The 16033-nt window shown below is 33.1% G+C and overlaps 1 protein-coding gene across 1 annotated transcript; it reads right to left on the bottom strand.

Moving 5' to 3' along the window:
- Nucleotides 1-5895: 5895 nt before the first annotated feature.
- Nucleotides 5896-14540, bottom strand: LOC125201500 (putative F-box/LRR-repeat protein At3g59170). Its single transcript, XM_048099643.2, has 4 exons — nucleotides 13349-14540; nucleotides 7339-8318; nucleotides 6786-6950; nucleotides 5896-6500 (listed from the first exon to the last, which is right to left on the bottom strand). The coding sequence occupies exons 2-4, from the start codon at nucleotides 8284-8286 to the stop codon at nucleotides 6153-6155; spliced, it is 1461 nt and encodes a 486-aa protein (XP_047955600.1). The 5' UTR covers nucleotides 8287-8318; nucleotides 13349-14540; the 3' UTR covers nucleotides 5896-6152.
- Between the last annotated feature and the right edge of the window lie 1493 nt (nucleotides 14541-16033).

Raw genomic sequence — 16033 nt, 5'->3', positions numbered from 1 at the left:
TGAGTGAGTTTTGTTGGTTGGATCTTGTATTAGAATAGTTGGAATTTTTATATTTTGTCTTTCTCGTTGTTTCGCTCGCATGGTCTGACTTTCAGCCTTGGGCTTCGCCTCTATTTTATCTTGAAAGAAAGGCGAAAAAACGCGGTTTCTCTTGGTAGGATGTGAAAAGGATTATAGTATATATAGAACAAAATATGTGAAAATTGATTAATGTATATATAATTGACAGGTTATAGTGACAATGTTCACTAGTAGATGTCTCCTAAAGGGATGATATAAATACATAGGATATATAAGTCAAAGTGATGAGTATTGGAGTGGCAGTCTTATTCACTGCACCCCCACCTCATATTTCACATGCATGTTGAAAGTTGAAACACATGAATTAAATCACACATTCAACACCCCAACTAATTTTTATTTTTGTAGGTAATGTTTTAAAGAATTTAATTTCTTGTTCCCTAAAATCTTACCACTCGATCATATAAATATAACATCTCTTGATATACCCAACCAAATCCAAATCCAAATCCAAATCCTCACATCACTCTATTTCCCCTCAAGGTGAAATGGCCCACGATTATGTAGAGATCTCCTCCTTTTTCCAAGCAAATAGATTCTTCCTTCTTAAAATTTGTGTTCAATCTATGTTCGTATTATTTATTTTGTTTCATGTTTTTTATTTTGATTTTAATATTTCAAAAAAATTTATGGACGATATTAATTCTATAAATTAGTTAAAAATTAATACTCATTTGATTCATTTATTCTGTAACTGTAAGTAAATAAAATAACGAATGAAGCTTTGATTTGTACTAGTATTTAAAGTTCATAATATCGATAATAATTTTTAAGATATTAAAATTAAATTAAATATACAAAACAAATAACACTAACATGAACTGGTTTACAATGCACACAAATACATGTAACATACTATTAACATCCTTCTTTTGACTTGGGCTAATAGAATAATCCCCACATACAATGCTTTTTGTTAAGTGTAATTAATTGATTGGTTATTATATGAACCGAACTATTTATGGAAGTATTTTACTATTGGAGTATTATAACTTGTTGAAAAAATCATCAGGTCAAATTCTGCAATTCTTAAAATTATTAAAATTAGCTGATGATATCATATTTTTTATGATTTTCTCAATTAGTATTCCATAATCAATAAATTGGTATTCTATGTGTCTTCATTTTAATGTATAAATTGACTTTTGACAAATTTTCATCTGGAGTAAACGATAGGCTTAAAACGTTAGTAAAATTGTTAAATGCTAAAGACATACTAATAGAGTAGTAATAGACATAAAAATGAAGATACTAAGGATTTTTTGGCCTTGAGTATTGAAAAAATTAAATTGTCAAAATTATGATACAGATTAATAGACCATTTTTTAAAATTGTAGGATTGATAAAAAATATTTAAACAAACTTGTTGGTTTTTCATCAATTTTCCCATAAACAAAAATGGAAACAAGAATTCTAATGAAATATATAGAGATAAGATATCTTTATATAATCCTAGCTGGATAAAAGTGCCTATATTAGGGATAACAAATGGGATAAGCTTGCCGAATAAGCCAAGCATAACTTATCTCTTGAGAAAAATCTCACTCCTTCCAACCGAGACAGTAGAGGCGTTTAATTTTGAGCATTGATTTTGTAAAAATGATATAATAAATTGTTAAAGTGAAATAAGAATAAAGTAGGAGAGATAATAACGTAGATAAAAGTCATCTCTACATTATGATCTTTCTTACTTTACTTTCTCTCTACTTTAACTATTTATTATCATTTTTTCAAAACGAGTACTTGAAACAAAACGCCTCTACTTGAATGGGACGAAGGGAATAATATTTCAACAAAATGAATATAAATATTAATGATACTTCACGTATACCGGTTGAGAATATTCAGCCATGCATATATGCTAGCCAATTCCAACTCTTTCAGTAAATTAAAAATTGATTTGAATATGATTATAGAATTTATCCAAAATCTAGAGATGCAAATCAAACCCTAAAAAGGCAAAGAATAACGAATCATGAAGCTAAGCAACCTAGGTGTGTACCCTTTAGTCAGTAATAATAGAATTGTTGTCACAAAGTAAAAAAGATATCTCACTTTTTGTTTTGAGAAGATTTTGTAGATAGCTTTACCCCATAACCGATAATATGGATTCTGCAAAAAGTTGAAAACTTGAAAGCAAAAAATTAAAATTTTACTGACATTTTTGTAATCATTTTTCACTTTAATGCACCTTGGAACTAATAATTTATTACTTGTGTGTCATGCATATATATAAATATATATTGTTGGAAAATAGTTGTTGTAATAAAACTATAACATGCATATTTTTGTTGTTTTCCTCTTATTTCGTTATACGTGCAGCAATATTCTTCCAAGTGTGGAAATCACAGAATAGAATTTAGAATAATTAGAATAGTTGTTTTTAAAAGATAGGATAGTAGGGTGAGATATGATAGAAGACTGTCACATTTAGTAGTCAAAAATTCAAAAAATGGACAAAGTTGCAGTCCTCCTTTAGCTGATGGTGAAGTACATAAACCTTCAGCGCGCAGGGAATATGTAAGTACTAATCATTAGCTCAACATCAATGTATATATTTCAATTTTGAATATTTCTTTTTAATAACAATTCACACCCTAGAGATTTATAAACTTATGTCACTTTCACCCTTCCAAGAATAATTTATTTGCATGGGATGTTTATATGGGGAACCGGGTACTCCATAGAAAAATAGAATACTCATTCCGTCCCGGTTAATGTGAAGCGTTTCATTTTCGACACTCGGGACATATGATCGATAGTTTTAATGATATAATTAAGTAGTACTACATGGTAAGGTTTTGATGATATTAGGAGGATTAGGGTGGGTCGAGTGAAGATGCACTAAGAGGCGCACGATTACTCGGATATATTTATCCTCACTTATATGTAATGTCGTGTGGTTCACTAATTATGGATTTGTTTGTTTGCTCGTTGGATCGCTCTTTTGCCTTTAGATGACTTTCTTCTTTCTTTGTTGGAATGGTTGATTAGCTTACAGTAATATTGTTTTGTTTGTACTCTTTCGTTATAGACAAATGAACATAAATTTAAAGATCATATTACGGTGGACTTTGATCCAAAATACTTGGCCTAAAACATTACTCCTACTCCCTACTCTACCACTATGCTTTGTATTTACCCTTTCATATTGTGGATGTTCCACTTACTATGTGCCTTTGTTTTTTTGATTGTCATTTTGTTTTTGCATTTGTTTATGTACATTTTGCTCACCACTCTTTATTATGATTTGTAGTATTTTTGCTGTAAAAAATATAGAATATTCTTGAGATATTAGTGATGCATATTATTCTTTGCATCTCTAAAAAAGTATTTTTATTTTTTTGTCATTTATGTACATTGATAAAAGTGTGTTAGTTTATTTTCATTTGTAGATTAATACCTAAAACATATTACCCGTATCAATTTATTAATCACTTGTAGCATATGTCTCATAATATTTGCTATTCACGATATTTATTAATAATTACTAATATTAATTTGAAGATGAGATCATTTCTCCACTTACACAAAATTAATTTTATTAGTAGAATTCATGTCACATCATAGTGTGAAAACTATACTAATTTACTTTCTTTTAGAACGACAATTCACACACCCATACATACTTAAGCATAATGGAGTATTAGTTAGAGTTCAAACATCTAGCAAATTAAACTGTGCAAATATCTTTTGAAATTTTCTTGCGTTCAACTTTATCCATTAATATTTATATGCGAGAAACTTCTTAAGTAAAATCACACACACACACACACACTATAAAAGGCATAAAAAAGGACTTCAAATTCGCACGGGAGAATGAAATTCTTAATAAACTGGAGTTATAAATATTCAAAATATACTTATTTAAATTGTTGATCCCACCACCCCAATGTGTAACCCGAAACCACTCATATCCACCCAATCAAATAGGGGGTGTTTTTTTTTTTTTTTTTCCTTTTTGGTAAGTAGCAATTACAAGAAAAGAATGATGAGTCAAACAACTTTCTTACATCAATAGTAGTTTTACATTTTAATATAAATATAATCGACCACAAACCCTAATCCATTAGTTAATATTTTGAGGTAATTAAGTTATTACTCAATGTTTAGATAAAGAAGAGTGTTGTTTGAAGAAACATAGGAGAGTAGTGGAAATGGAAAGGGAAGTTTAGGTAGCAATCTCATGATTAAAAATATGCACTAAAGAAATTGAAAGAAAAGATTGCAAGTTGAAGCATAAATTAGAAGTGCTGAATTCCATGCAACAATGAATGCTCTTTCTCTCTCCTTTCACAATTTTAATCATTATATACTGTGCCCTCACATTCACATTCACTTCTTCCTTGTCCCTTTTCTTTCTCTCTCTCATCTTTGTTTTTTGGCCTTTTCTTTTTATGGCTTTTCTACAAAAACTATTCTCAATTCATATCTCTCTCTATATGATTCACTATTGTTGTTAAATTATTAGATTTTTGTTGCGTTAGTAGTAATAATTTACAAAAGCAATCAACGCATCCGAGGCAAAATAAGGAGAAGAGAAAATAGAATTTTATTCGAAGTTATTCTAATTTCATACTATTAACATAAAAAAAAATTGTAAGGTAATGGAGGATTAACAACATTAAGAGAGTGTTAGATTATTCGAAATTGAATTAGTTTGATATTATTATCTAAGGTTGAATTCCCTAAAAATAGTTAAAAAGATAAATTTTATTCTAAAACCACCCAACAAATAATATTAAGTGACTAAATCTTGCATCATCCACAGTATTGAATGTCATGGAAAATACTGATGGAGTGATAAAAATGATTGAGGCTATTCTAGTTTGAAGCAAGGGAGCATCATGGGCTCATGGCTCTATAATAGCATGGGATGTGCATCATGGGCTCATGGCTCTATAATAGTACACTTCTTTTCTACACTATTTATTGCATTTCAAAAATATGCGGTAGTACAAGTTATTGAATATTTGCTCATGAATATATATTCTATTTTGACATGGCATGAATTTTAAAAGATACACAAAACTGTAGTAGAAAGGATTAGTAAAATATGAGTCATATATGTTTGATTATATAGGTTTAATTTTATACTAATGAACTAAATTCCTGTAAAATCTAAGTATATATTAAAAATAGTAATTTTGGAATAAAAGCAGACAAATTGAAATAGTACATTTAACAACGAGTGTAGAATGTACAAATTTCAACATATTTCAAAAATATTCTGGCCAATCATATTTTTTTCAAACTATTCCAAATAAAATCTGGCATAAGAAAAACAAATTTTACACATAGTAAGCATTTACGTATTGATCCCAATTTAGGAATCTCAATTTGACTTGATATGAGTTTTAAGAAATTAATTTAATGAGTAATGAGTGAAATAAGTATATAGAAAAAATTATTGAAATGTGAATCTACTTTTACATGCTTATTAATTTCACATTAAAATGATTTTAAGTGTAACAAATTAGTAAAATATAATTTCGTTTACCAAAAATAACAAAATATGATTGACAGTTGAAACTTTATTAAACTTTAATTTGGGATCCAAGTAGTATTAATTCTGGAAAATGCAGCAGATATTGTAATTTTGATGCAATCACATTTGTTTAAAACTACTGAAATTTGGCTTTTAGAAGGTTGGGATATTTTTTGCAAAATGCACCCTAAATTCTGGAATTCATCTTTGAATTCTACTCCTAATTTCTAAAGTTGCACAAAAATGCACAAATGCACAAAAATGCACATCACAGTAAAATTTAAGGTGCACAAAGCAGAGATTGCATTTCATTTTCAGAACAATTTAACAACATATTCAAACTGATTATCAAAGTTGAGAAATACTACAACAGAGCATAGCAATGCATTGATCACAGAGTTTCAACAATCCCAATCAATTCAAAACAGCAATAGTTCAAAACAAACAAGGACAGATAGATAGCATATCCAAAAGATAGAAATGGTCTTAGCAAGTTATAAATAATAATGTCATCAGTTCACCTTATTAAGCTACCTAGTTTTTGTTTTGATGATAAGAAAGAGCAAGTAGAAGAAAGATTGATTTACCGGCCGTATTGGATAGATTGACTGGCCGTACCCGAACCACATTTCCAAAATGAAAAGTCAACCATCTTGATTGTTCCAGAAGCAGAAGCTAAACCGATGGATATCGAAACAGATTCACATGCTAACTCAACGTTGTGCAATGAGTAGAACTCCTCTGGATCCAGCATTGCTTCCTTTTGCGTGATGTTTATCTTCTCTAGAGATTTTCCATTCTCAAGGAAGAATCTGATGAGCTCTATCAAGTTCTTCAGGTCGCCGCCCGTGAAAATCTCAATTTCTTTCAGCTTGTGTGATATCATAGGGACGTCGATTTTCCTGGACTCCCAACTGATTTTCCAGGGGTGCTGAAGCATCATCAAAGATATAAGTTATAAACATACACTCTACATGCAGAGGTAACAAGGTTTCACAATTCACTAATTCTACCAAAAGAAAGAATATTTTGACAACGCGGATACAGCCCTTCCTCCGAAAAAGTTACTATAGAAAAAGTTGGATACATCAACTAAATAAATTTAAAAGCGAGAGTACATAGATAGGAAGAAAAATCTGACATGGATCATGGTATTTTAGTTATAAACATGCACTCTACATGCTTCAAATAATATATGGTATCAAACAATCTGTACCTCAGTAAATCGGATACATAGAGCTTCAAGATTACGAGAAAGCTGGAGTAGCTTTATTAGACCCTCCATATGGTCCCTCGTGAATTCCATATCAACCTTCAAGCTGTTCAGACTGTCGAGAGGACTGAAGTCGCCAGCATATTTTTCAAATTCAGGAGAGTAGTACTAGCAAAGAAGAAAGCACATGATAATTACATTTACAGATATGAATATCCATCACCAACTCGTACGCAACTTATAAATATATAGTGATACACACAACTAAAATATATACCCTTAAAATCTAGCAGAATGTTCGTTCAATAAGAAGTTTTTATAATGGACATCACAGTACTAACAGAATGTTCAATCACTCAAGCTGCACAAAACTACCACTAACATGTCTCTAAGCTGCACAAAAAACCACTAACATGACCCTAAGCTGCACAAAAATGCCATTAACATATCTTTAAAATGTACAATTATGTCAAGTATTGCAGAAACTCAAAATTAGAAGATAAAAAATGATAGTAATATACTACTACCATTACTATAGTATTTAATCTACACATACCAGGACAAAATTTGACGACACTGATAACTCCTGGACATGACGAATACCTAAAACCATAGCACCTAAGTCCCCTGGTTTATTTTGATATCGGAGCTCAATGGAGGCATTCTTCAAAAATAGCATATCCGAGGATTGACTAAGCTGTAGCACTGGCCCGATATACCAAAAAGATACAAGGTTTGGAGTATGAAGTTCCAGCTCACCGCCGAACATGCACGTATAATCCCACCAATAAGGGCCATTGTTTACAAAGTTGAAAGTCCTAAGCTTATTGGCAGAAATCTTGAGATGCTTTCTCCTAAAAAAACAACAATATTCCATAGATAAAGTTTCAAGAACACCACAATCACTGAACACATTCTCAGCTATATCAGAATCATCAAACTGGACCCCAACCAAATTTAGGGTCTTGAGATTTGAAAAGCTTGTCAAGGGTTGCAACTCAACCAGACTATTCACACCCTGTATAAATGCGTCAACGTGAGTGGGTACACCACGACGAATTGGACACTGCAGGATTCCATATCCAGTAAAAATATCAAGTTCTTGGACTTCTTTCAAAGCGCAAAGATATAAAAGCGAATCAAGCTGAATGGTATCACAGGCTTCACAGTAGAGCCGCAGTCTACAAATGGGTGATCTGATCACGATAGCGCACTTGACAAATACCCAAAATTTTATCACGCATTCATTGTAACTCAAATTTAAGCAGCGCTCCTGGTTCCAGAAATCTCTAAAATCGAAGTTCAAGCATGGTGTTGAATGCCAGAAGTATCTCCATTTTCTTGACAGCAGGCCGGTTTTTACAACTTCATTCATGCTGAGAAACGATAGAATGTGGTCTAGGATTTCAGAGGGCAGACTACTTAGTCTGTCATGAGATTCCTGTTCACTAATTATCTCATTCTCAGTTTGTGTCCATTTTATATTTTTAGTAGAAATCTCCATTTCTTCAAATGCAGCAAATAGTGCACTTATCCCTGCAACAATAGAATAGCTCTTTATTCATCAAAATGATTTTTGTTTAATACCCACAACAAATTAAAAGACTAAAAATACCCTCAGGCTCCGTCCAGTATTATGGAATTGGGCACGCGGAACTGGAATTGGTACCGCAAAAAAATGGATTTTAATTGAATTACAATTCCAGTTCATCCCAATTCCTCAATTTGAATTTCATATCGGAAGTAGATAACTAGAATTCCAAATAGTTACTATAAATTAGGCATCTTCAGACATTGCACACATATTGCACATGGAAAGACTATTTTTGACTTCTCGAGATAACCTATAGCGGGGAAGAGAGGGGGCGGGGAAGAAAATTCAGCCAATTGAGTAGCGGAGGTAACAAGGTAACACATATATAGCACACAATACACACACATTGCACACATATTGCACATGGAAAGACTATTTTGGACTTCTCGAGATAACCTATAGCGGGGAAGAGAGGGGGCGGGGAAGAAAATTCAGCCAATTGAGTAGCGGAGGTAACAAGGTAACACATATATTGCACACAATACACACACATTTCACACACATTGCACACATATTGCACATGGAAAGACTATTTTTGACTTCTCGAGATAACCTACAGCGGGGAAGAGAGGGGGCAGGGAAGAAAATTCAGCCAATTGAGTGGCGGAGGTAACAAGGTTTCACAATTTACTAATTATACCTAAAGAAATAATATTTTGACAACGCGGATACAGCCCCTCCTCCGAAAAAGTTACTAAAGAAAAAGTTGGATACATCAACTAAATAAATTTAAAAGCGAGAGTACATAAATAGGAAGAAAAATATGACATGGATCATGGTATTTACCACTGAGTCGTATCACATGAATGTGATTTCATTTATGCCAAGTTGCCAACCAATACGCTGTATTTGTTATTCCATTAGTAAAAGCACCACCTCATTTTATTTTACCGGAAAATACTAATTATGTATCTAAACAACACGGTCTATATTTTACAGAAATAAGATTTAAATCAAAATGATCTTAAATTAGAAGCAAATGTATTGGAATCCATACAATTATATAATTCAATAAGGCCCTACTTGGTATGGAGGAATGGAATGGGGGAATGGAATAACATTCCTACCTCCATTCGAATCTTTTGCTTGGTATATTTTCCTCAAAGGAATGACCATTCCATTTGGAATCACCATTCCATTCCACATGGGAATAGCCATTCCATTCCATTTCACACACACAACCCTCTCCTTTTCCCCCACCCCACACACAGCAAAACACAACACACACTCAGCACACAGCAACACACACACACTCAGCACACGGCAACACACATATATACACACACACTCAGCACACAGTAACTCTCAGCAACAGACACATATACACACACACACACAGCACACACACACACACCACACCCAGCAACACACACACGCAACACCATATATAAACACACCCCCACCAGACATGTATACACACACACACCACCACACGTTCACACACATACACAACCCCACACATGTACACCACACACACTACACAAACTACACATAATTTACACACACTACTCAGTCCATTCCATTTTTATTTCTTACATTAACCAAGCACGAGAATGGAATGGAATCCCCATTCCATTCCCACCCTCATTCCATTCCCATCTCCATTCCATTCCCTCCATATTCCATTCCATCATACCAAGAAGGGCCTAAGATAATTATCTTAACAACAAGAAGCTCACTGCAAATGGAAATACATTTTTTTACTTCTAGAGAAAACCTATAGTGGGGAAGAGAGGGGGTGGGGCAGAAAAAGTCACTGTCAGAGATAACATCCAGATTGAATACATGCTTTACTTTCTAATACATCTCAAGTTCTCAACCAAGATTTTTTTGGAGAATTGTATGGTGTTCACATTTCTATAACTGGATCTCATAATACTGTCGCTATACATTAATACCATGCCCCAAAACAAACTCAACATAAATGACCGAATTGCTGAATGCCTAAAAGTGTTCAACAGATACAGATCCAAGCCTGATGCGAGCAGCAACAACAAATGCAGATTGATAAAACAAACAGGCAATTAATTATAAAGCCTCACGCAGTGACGAATATCTAAACAATCAAATGATCTACATTTCATAGAAATTAAATTTAAATCAAAATGATATTAAACAGATACAGATCCAAGCCTGATATGAGCAGCATAGCAATAACAGATGCAGATTGACAAAACAAACAGTCAATGAATTAGGCTCATGCATAGATGAATATCTAAATCATCAAATGATCTACATTTTATAGAAATTAAATTAAAATCAAAATGACCTTTAATTGGAGGCAAATGTATATAAATCCGTACGATTAAATAATTTGATAAGAAATTTATCTTAACAAGAAGCTCACTGCAAATGGAAAGACTGTTTTTGACTTCTCGGGAAAACCTATATCGGCGAGAGGGAGCGAGGCAGAAAATTCAGCCAATTGAGTGCGGCGGTAATAAGGTTTTTCTCCAATCAATATTTATACCTAAAGAAAGAAAATTTTGACAGCGCGGAATTTTTACCCTCCTCCAAAAAAGTTACTCCCTCCGTCCACCATTAGGCGTTCCGTTGACTTTTCTGCACTCGTTTTTTAAAAATGATAATAAATAGTTAAAGTGGAGAAATGATAAAGTAAGAATGAGAATAATGTAGAGAAGACTCTTATCTACATTATTCTCTTTCTTACTTTATCATTTCTCCACTTTATGTATTTAATATCATTTTTACAAAACGAGTGCAGAAAAGTAAATGGGACTCCTAATGGCGGACGGAGGGAGTACTAAAGAAAAATTTTAATACATCAACTAAATAAATTGGAGGTAAATGTATTAAAATCCGTACAATTAAATACTTCAATGAAGATAATTATCTTAACAAGAAGAAGCTCACTGTAAATGGAAAGACTATTTTTGACTTCTCGAGGTAACCTATAGCGGGGAAGAAAAGTCAGCCGATTGAATAGCGAAGGTAACAAGGTTTTGACATTCATTAGTTATACCTAAAGAGAGAATATTTTGACAACGCGGATACAACCCCTCCTCCGAAAAAGTTAATAAAGAAAAAGTTGGATACATCAGCTAAATAAATTTAAAAGCGAGAGTATATAAATAGGAAGAAAAATCTGGCATGGATCATGGTATTTACCACTGAGTGGTATCACATGAATCATGAATGTGATTTCATTTATGCCAAGTTGCCAACTAATGTGCTGCATTTGTTATTTCATTAGTAAAAGCACTACCCCATTTTATTTTACCAGAAAATACTAATTATGTACCTAAACAACACGAAATGAATATGACTGAGTTAATAACTTACTGAATTAGCAATAACAGGCTATTAGCAGCCAATCAGTATGAGAACATAAATCGTTTTGAAAATGTTTTTCAATGTCACTAATAATGTGCTATACTACATTATTATCTGCGAAATAAAAAAATAAAGAAAATCCGCTGCGTCTAATATTCCTATTATATTTTGGAACCTAGAGATGTTTAATGTTTCCATAGAATCTCAATGGTTACAATTGAATATCTCAGGAGTTTATTCTTGGAAACTATAAATCCAAAAATAATATAGAAAGAGACTATCAAATGCCATTCAAAAACAAAATACTTCTGCTGAGCATTTCACATATATTAAGCAGAGTGTTACCAAAGCAAGAAAGATACAGTATCATTTTAATTTTAGCACTTGCACACCCATGTAAAACAAAGATAGCAATGTCTATCATACAAATTAAGATATGATTAAAATATGTAAACCTTTTACATGTATGAAGTTGATGTCATAATTTATTAACTAAGAGCAATTTGTATTGTATTCTGCCAAGTAATGTAACTTGGCTTGGTTTTTGTAATTTATGTGTCCTGGTACACCCATCAACTACAGGATAAATATAGGGAAAGGAGAAAAAACCACCTCAATTAGTAGCAGTTAAACTAGATAATGTCTGATAAAGAGAGGATAATCAAGATTTAAACTACAGTTGGAAAACAATTAGAAAAACTATTGCCATAAATTTTTGGACCCTTGAATGGCTAGTTTATCTCTTTACTTGTTTTAAAAACATCTATAAGTACAGAAGGGTTGTCTGTAAAAAAAGTACGAATCAAGTTAGACTAATGGAAAGAGACCATGAGACTAGATGAGGATAGGGGCAAGGTACTTTATCTCTTCTCAAATTATTATTTAACTGTTTTTATTCAATTCTCTCCAATTGAAAAGAAAAATGATCTTTTTCTACACTTTTATGCCTCTTTAACTCCATGATATATGAAGTAAATAACATTTAATACAGCTTAGCAGCTAACACTAAATCAAGAGTCCCCTACATGTAATTCACCATTTTCGTTAGAGCCAAAGACTATTACATTCATACATCCGGAGGACCAAAATGACAAAGTGTAAGATGGCAATGATTCATAGAGATATGTTGTGAAAATCCTTTTATCTTCTTCCATCTTGAACAGGCTAAGGATATAGATTCAAATAACTAGGTAAATGTTCTAAACTATCTTGCACGTGCAACATTATAAGCATACTAAGAAAGTTAGTAGACGAATAAACACCCAATTAGAGTGGTCTTTGAACCTCATTTCAATGCATCTTTTCTCTTGACAGGAACCCTCACATTCTTACACATTTCAACATTACTATTATCTTAGGCTGTCTGCAATCATCCATATATTAGAAAACTTTCTTTTTTCTTTTCATTTTTTCATTTTCTTAATACCTGCAGATTTTCTTTACAATTCGTCATCCATAAATAAGTGAAGAACTCATCAGACAAGTCATATCACAATCATTGAATATACGAGTAAAAAAGTAAACGTGATTGTTAATCAAAGTTGAATTCCTTTCATATATGAAAATACATATATTGATAAAAAACCCTCTCAAGTGACAAAACTGGAAACAGAATTGACAACTTATTGGTTGTATCCTATATTAAATCTGTTCAAAAAGAGATGTGAAGCAGACATACCTTAGCAAGAAGAGTGGACACTGGACAGAGTCAAAGCCTTCACATCATCAAGCTCAATCAACCATGCAGAACAAGGTAAGCGGTTTTTTCTATCCACCCTTATACCACCACGAGGTAAACATAGAAGGCAGACTGAGACATTATCCCAAGAGACTGTATTAACCACAGTGAAGCCACACAACATTTGTCCAATGTAGCAGAAAAGGAGCAAGTTTGGAGGACAAATCATGAGCTTAGCTACAGCCCAAATTTTCTCACGAGTATACAGATTCATGATTGTTACACTCTTGGGTACTACCTGAACCACTAATCTACTCAAGGTCTATGACTTGGCTATCTTATAAGTAGACATTCCTGTGCATGATACAATCCCATGAAAGAAAATTCTCAGCAACCTCGTGCATTATGAGATCTCTCGACAAGACTTCTTTGGTCACTTAAAACTGCTACTACTCGCAATGAGATGTTGTTTACAACACAATGTAACTTGTCAATACTTAGCTCATGAGCAGTGTAATCATCATCAAGAAAGCATAGTTCTCGAACCTTCTTCCCAGCTACAACATGAAGGAGCTCATTCAGCTGCTTCATTATGGGATATATCAGTACACATGAGATCCTTATAAGTAAAGGCCAATTGACAACATCCCAAAACATACAGCGTGGCTCCAAAACTTAGATCTTCATCGTGCTTCACAAACCAATATATATTGAAGATTAAGTAAGGCATCGAAGTCCAAACATACTTCCATCTTTTCGACAGCAAGCTAATCCACACGGCATTTAGAAAATCAGCTTGGGAAAGCATGAAGCTTGGGTTCTTAATCTGTTGTAAAGCGGATGCCATTTGCATGAACAAATTCAACAATCCGCAAATCACTGCGTATTCTAAAGAAAAAGAGCCCTAAATCATAACAACACAAGACGCCTGAAATCTATTTCTGATGAAATCCGCTACGATCTCTTATCAAAATAAAGGCATTACAGAAAAATTCATCCTCCCTTTTCTCCATATGCATGCTTAAATTGGAATCATCACAGAAACCTGATGAAAGCATACAATATTAAAGCAATGACCTTTATTTGAAGTGCGCGGCCAACACAAAAACTTGAGAAATCGGCGGCAGCCTGCAATGGTAGTGAGCTGCATTTTTCAGTCAATTAATCCAAATTGTGATCGGAAAATGACAAATTGCTCAATTAAACAATATAGTGAGTTCATATAGAAAAATGTGTTTGTTGGTTGAAAAAAAATAACAATACAGACTACCAGTTTTTTTTTCATTGGATAAATTATAAATAAATCCAAAATTCATTTGTTTTACTATATAGATTTTAAAAATCTTGAGCTAAAAAGTTAACCAAATTTTATGTCTTTTTTTGGCAATTTACACTTTAACTATGATTGAACTAAAATTGCCTTTAAAGTATGATCTTAATAAAATTTAGGCTATTTGGTTGAATTGACATTTGCGTTTGGCATAATTTGATTTCATATTTTTTAAGTTCATGTAATTTGTTGATTTTCATCTTAAAAAGAAAGTATTGTAACGTTTCATGATTTCTATATATTATTTTTTTCGTAAGAATTATTTTTCTTAATTTAGCAGTGATATTTATTCATATATTATTATTTTTAATTACTTGATATTGATATTAAATATCACATTTTTTATGAATTGCCCGCTAAAAACATGTTCATTGTGTCAAAGGTGGCGATTAATCCTCTATTTTTCCTAATTCATATTCTATAATTCAACATCATATTTTAAGACACCATTTTTTCTTCACAGAATATCCCAACATATTTCAAAAATATTCAGGCCCGGGCCACCAGTGAAACGAAGCATGTAAGCCCGAGGCTAGGCCCAGGACCATCTGAAGCCCAGCACAGGCCCATTAAAGGCCCACCTTATATAATTATTTTAAAAAATGTAATTAGGTAATTAAGCACTAATAATAGCATATTTCTCTATTTGTGCATGTCATATTTCTCTATTTGTGATGTGAATCCGGGTATTCACAATCATAGGAGGCAACGACATCGAGGGCCATGGGTAGATTGGGGTCCGAGAAAAGAGTGGAGACATGGCAAGGAGCCAATCCGAATTTGGAGGTCTGATTCAAACTGGAATTTCCCTATGAAGATAAAGTCCAAATGCTCTCCTCAGGCCACCATTGTCTTCATCGTCGAAAGAGCTTCGTGTGAGTACCTTGCACGCTTCAATCGCAGCCCGGGTGAGGAAGTTATGAGCGTTTTACATAAGGCGCGCAGTTCACAAGCAAAACGCCCGGTTCCAGTGGGTTTGCTCGCTTTGAAGAGGAAAGACGCCCGACCCAGGCAGTTTTGTGCGACTTGCGATTTTTGCTCCTTTTCCTCTTTTGTTTTGCACTTTTAACCTTAGTATAAAAACTCATGTCTAGGGTTTTTGTCATCAACTTTTGAATATTTGTAAGAGACAATTTCTCCATATTTGAGAACTCACCTTCTTCATCTTTTGAAGACTTATTAAATTCCTTCGGGTTGCATTCGATCTTTTGTTAGGCTAAGGTTGATTGTAAAGGTATGCTTGTGCTAGTTCTTGTGTTGCTAGTTTGTGGAGCCGTTAGGTGTTTGTATGTGAAAGTGCCTTTGAGATTTCTTTCTTCTTCTTCTCCTAAATCATAACACTAATCCATCCACTA

Source organism: Salvia hispanica, chromosome 2 (assembly GCF_029641045.1).
Source record: "Salvia hispanica isolate PSC_SH4W2 chromosome 2, Shi_PSC_v1, whole genome shotgun sequence".
NCBI classification, from domain to species: Eukaryota; Viridiplantae; Streptophyta; class Magnoliopsida; order Lamiales; family Lamiaceae; genus Salvia; species Salvia hispanica.
This window is presented reverse-complemented; position numbering and strand designations above follow the sequence as displayed.

Coding starts and splice junctions, on each gene's coding strand:
- LOC125201500 (XM_048099643.2), bottom strand. CDS start 8,286: ATGGAGATTTCTACTAAAAATATAAAATGGACACAAACTGAGAATGAG. Junction 6,951..7,338: donor TGTCGTCAAATTTTGTCCTG/GTATGTGTAGAT, acceptor CTTCTTTGCTAG/TACTACTCTCCTGAATTTGA. Junction 6,501..6,785: donor TATGTATCCGATTTACTGAG/GTACAGATTGTT, acceptor ATGATGCTTCAG/CACCCCTGGAAAATCAGTTG.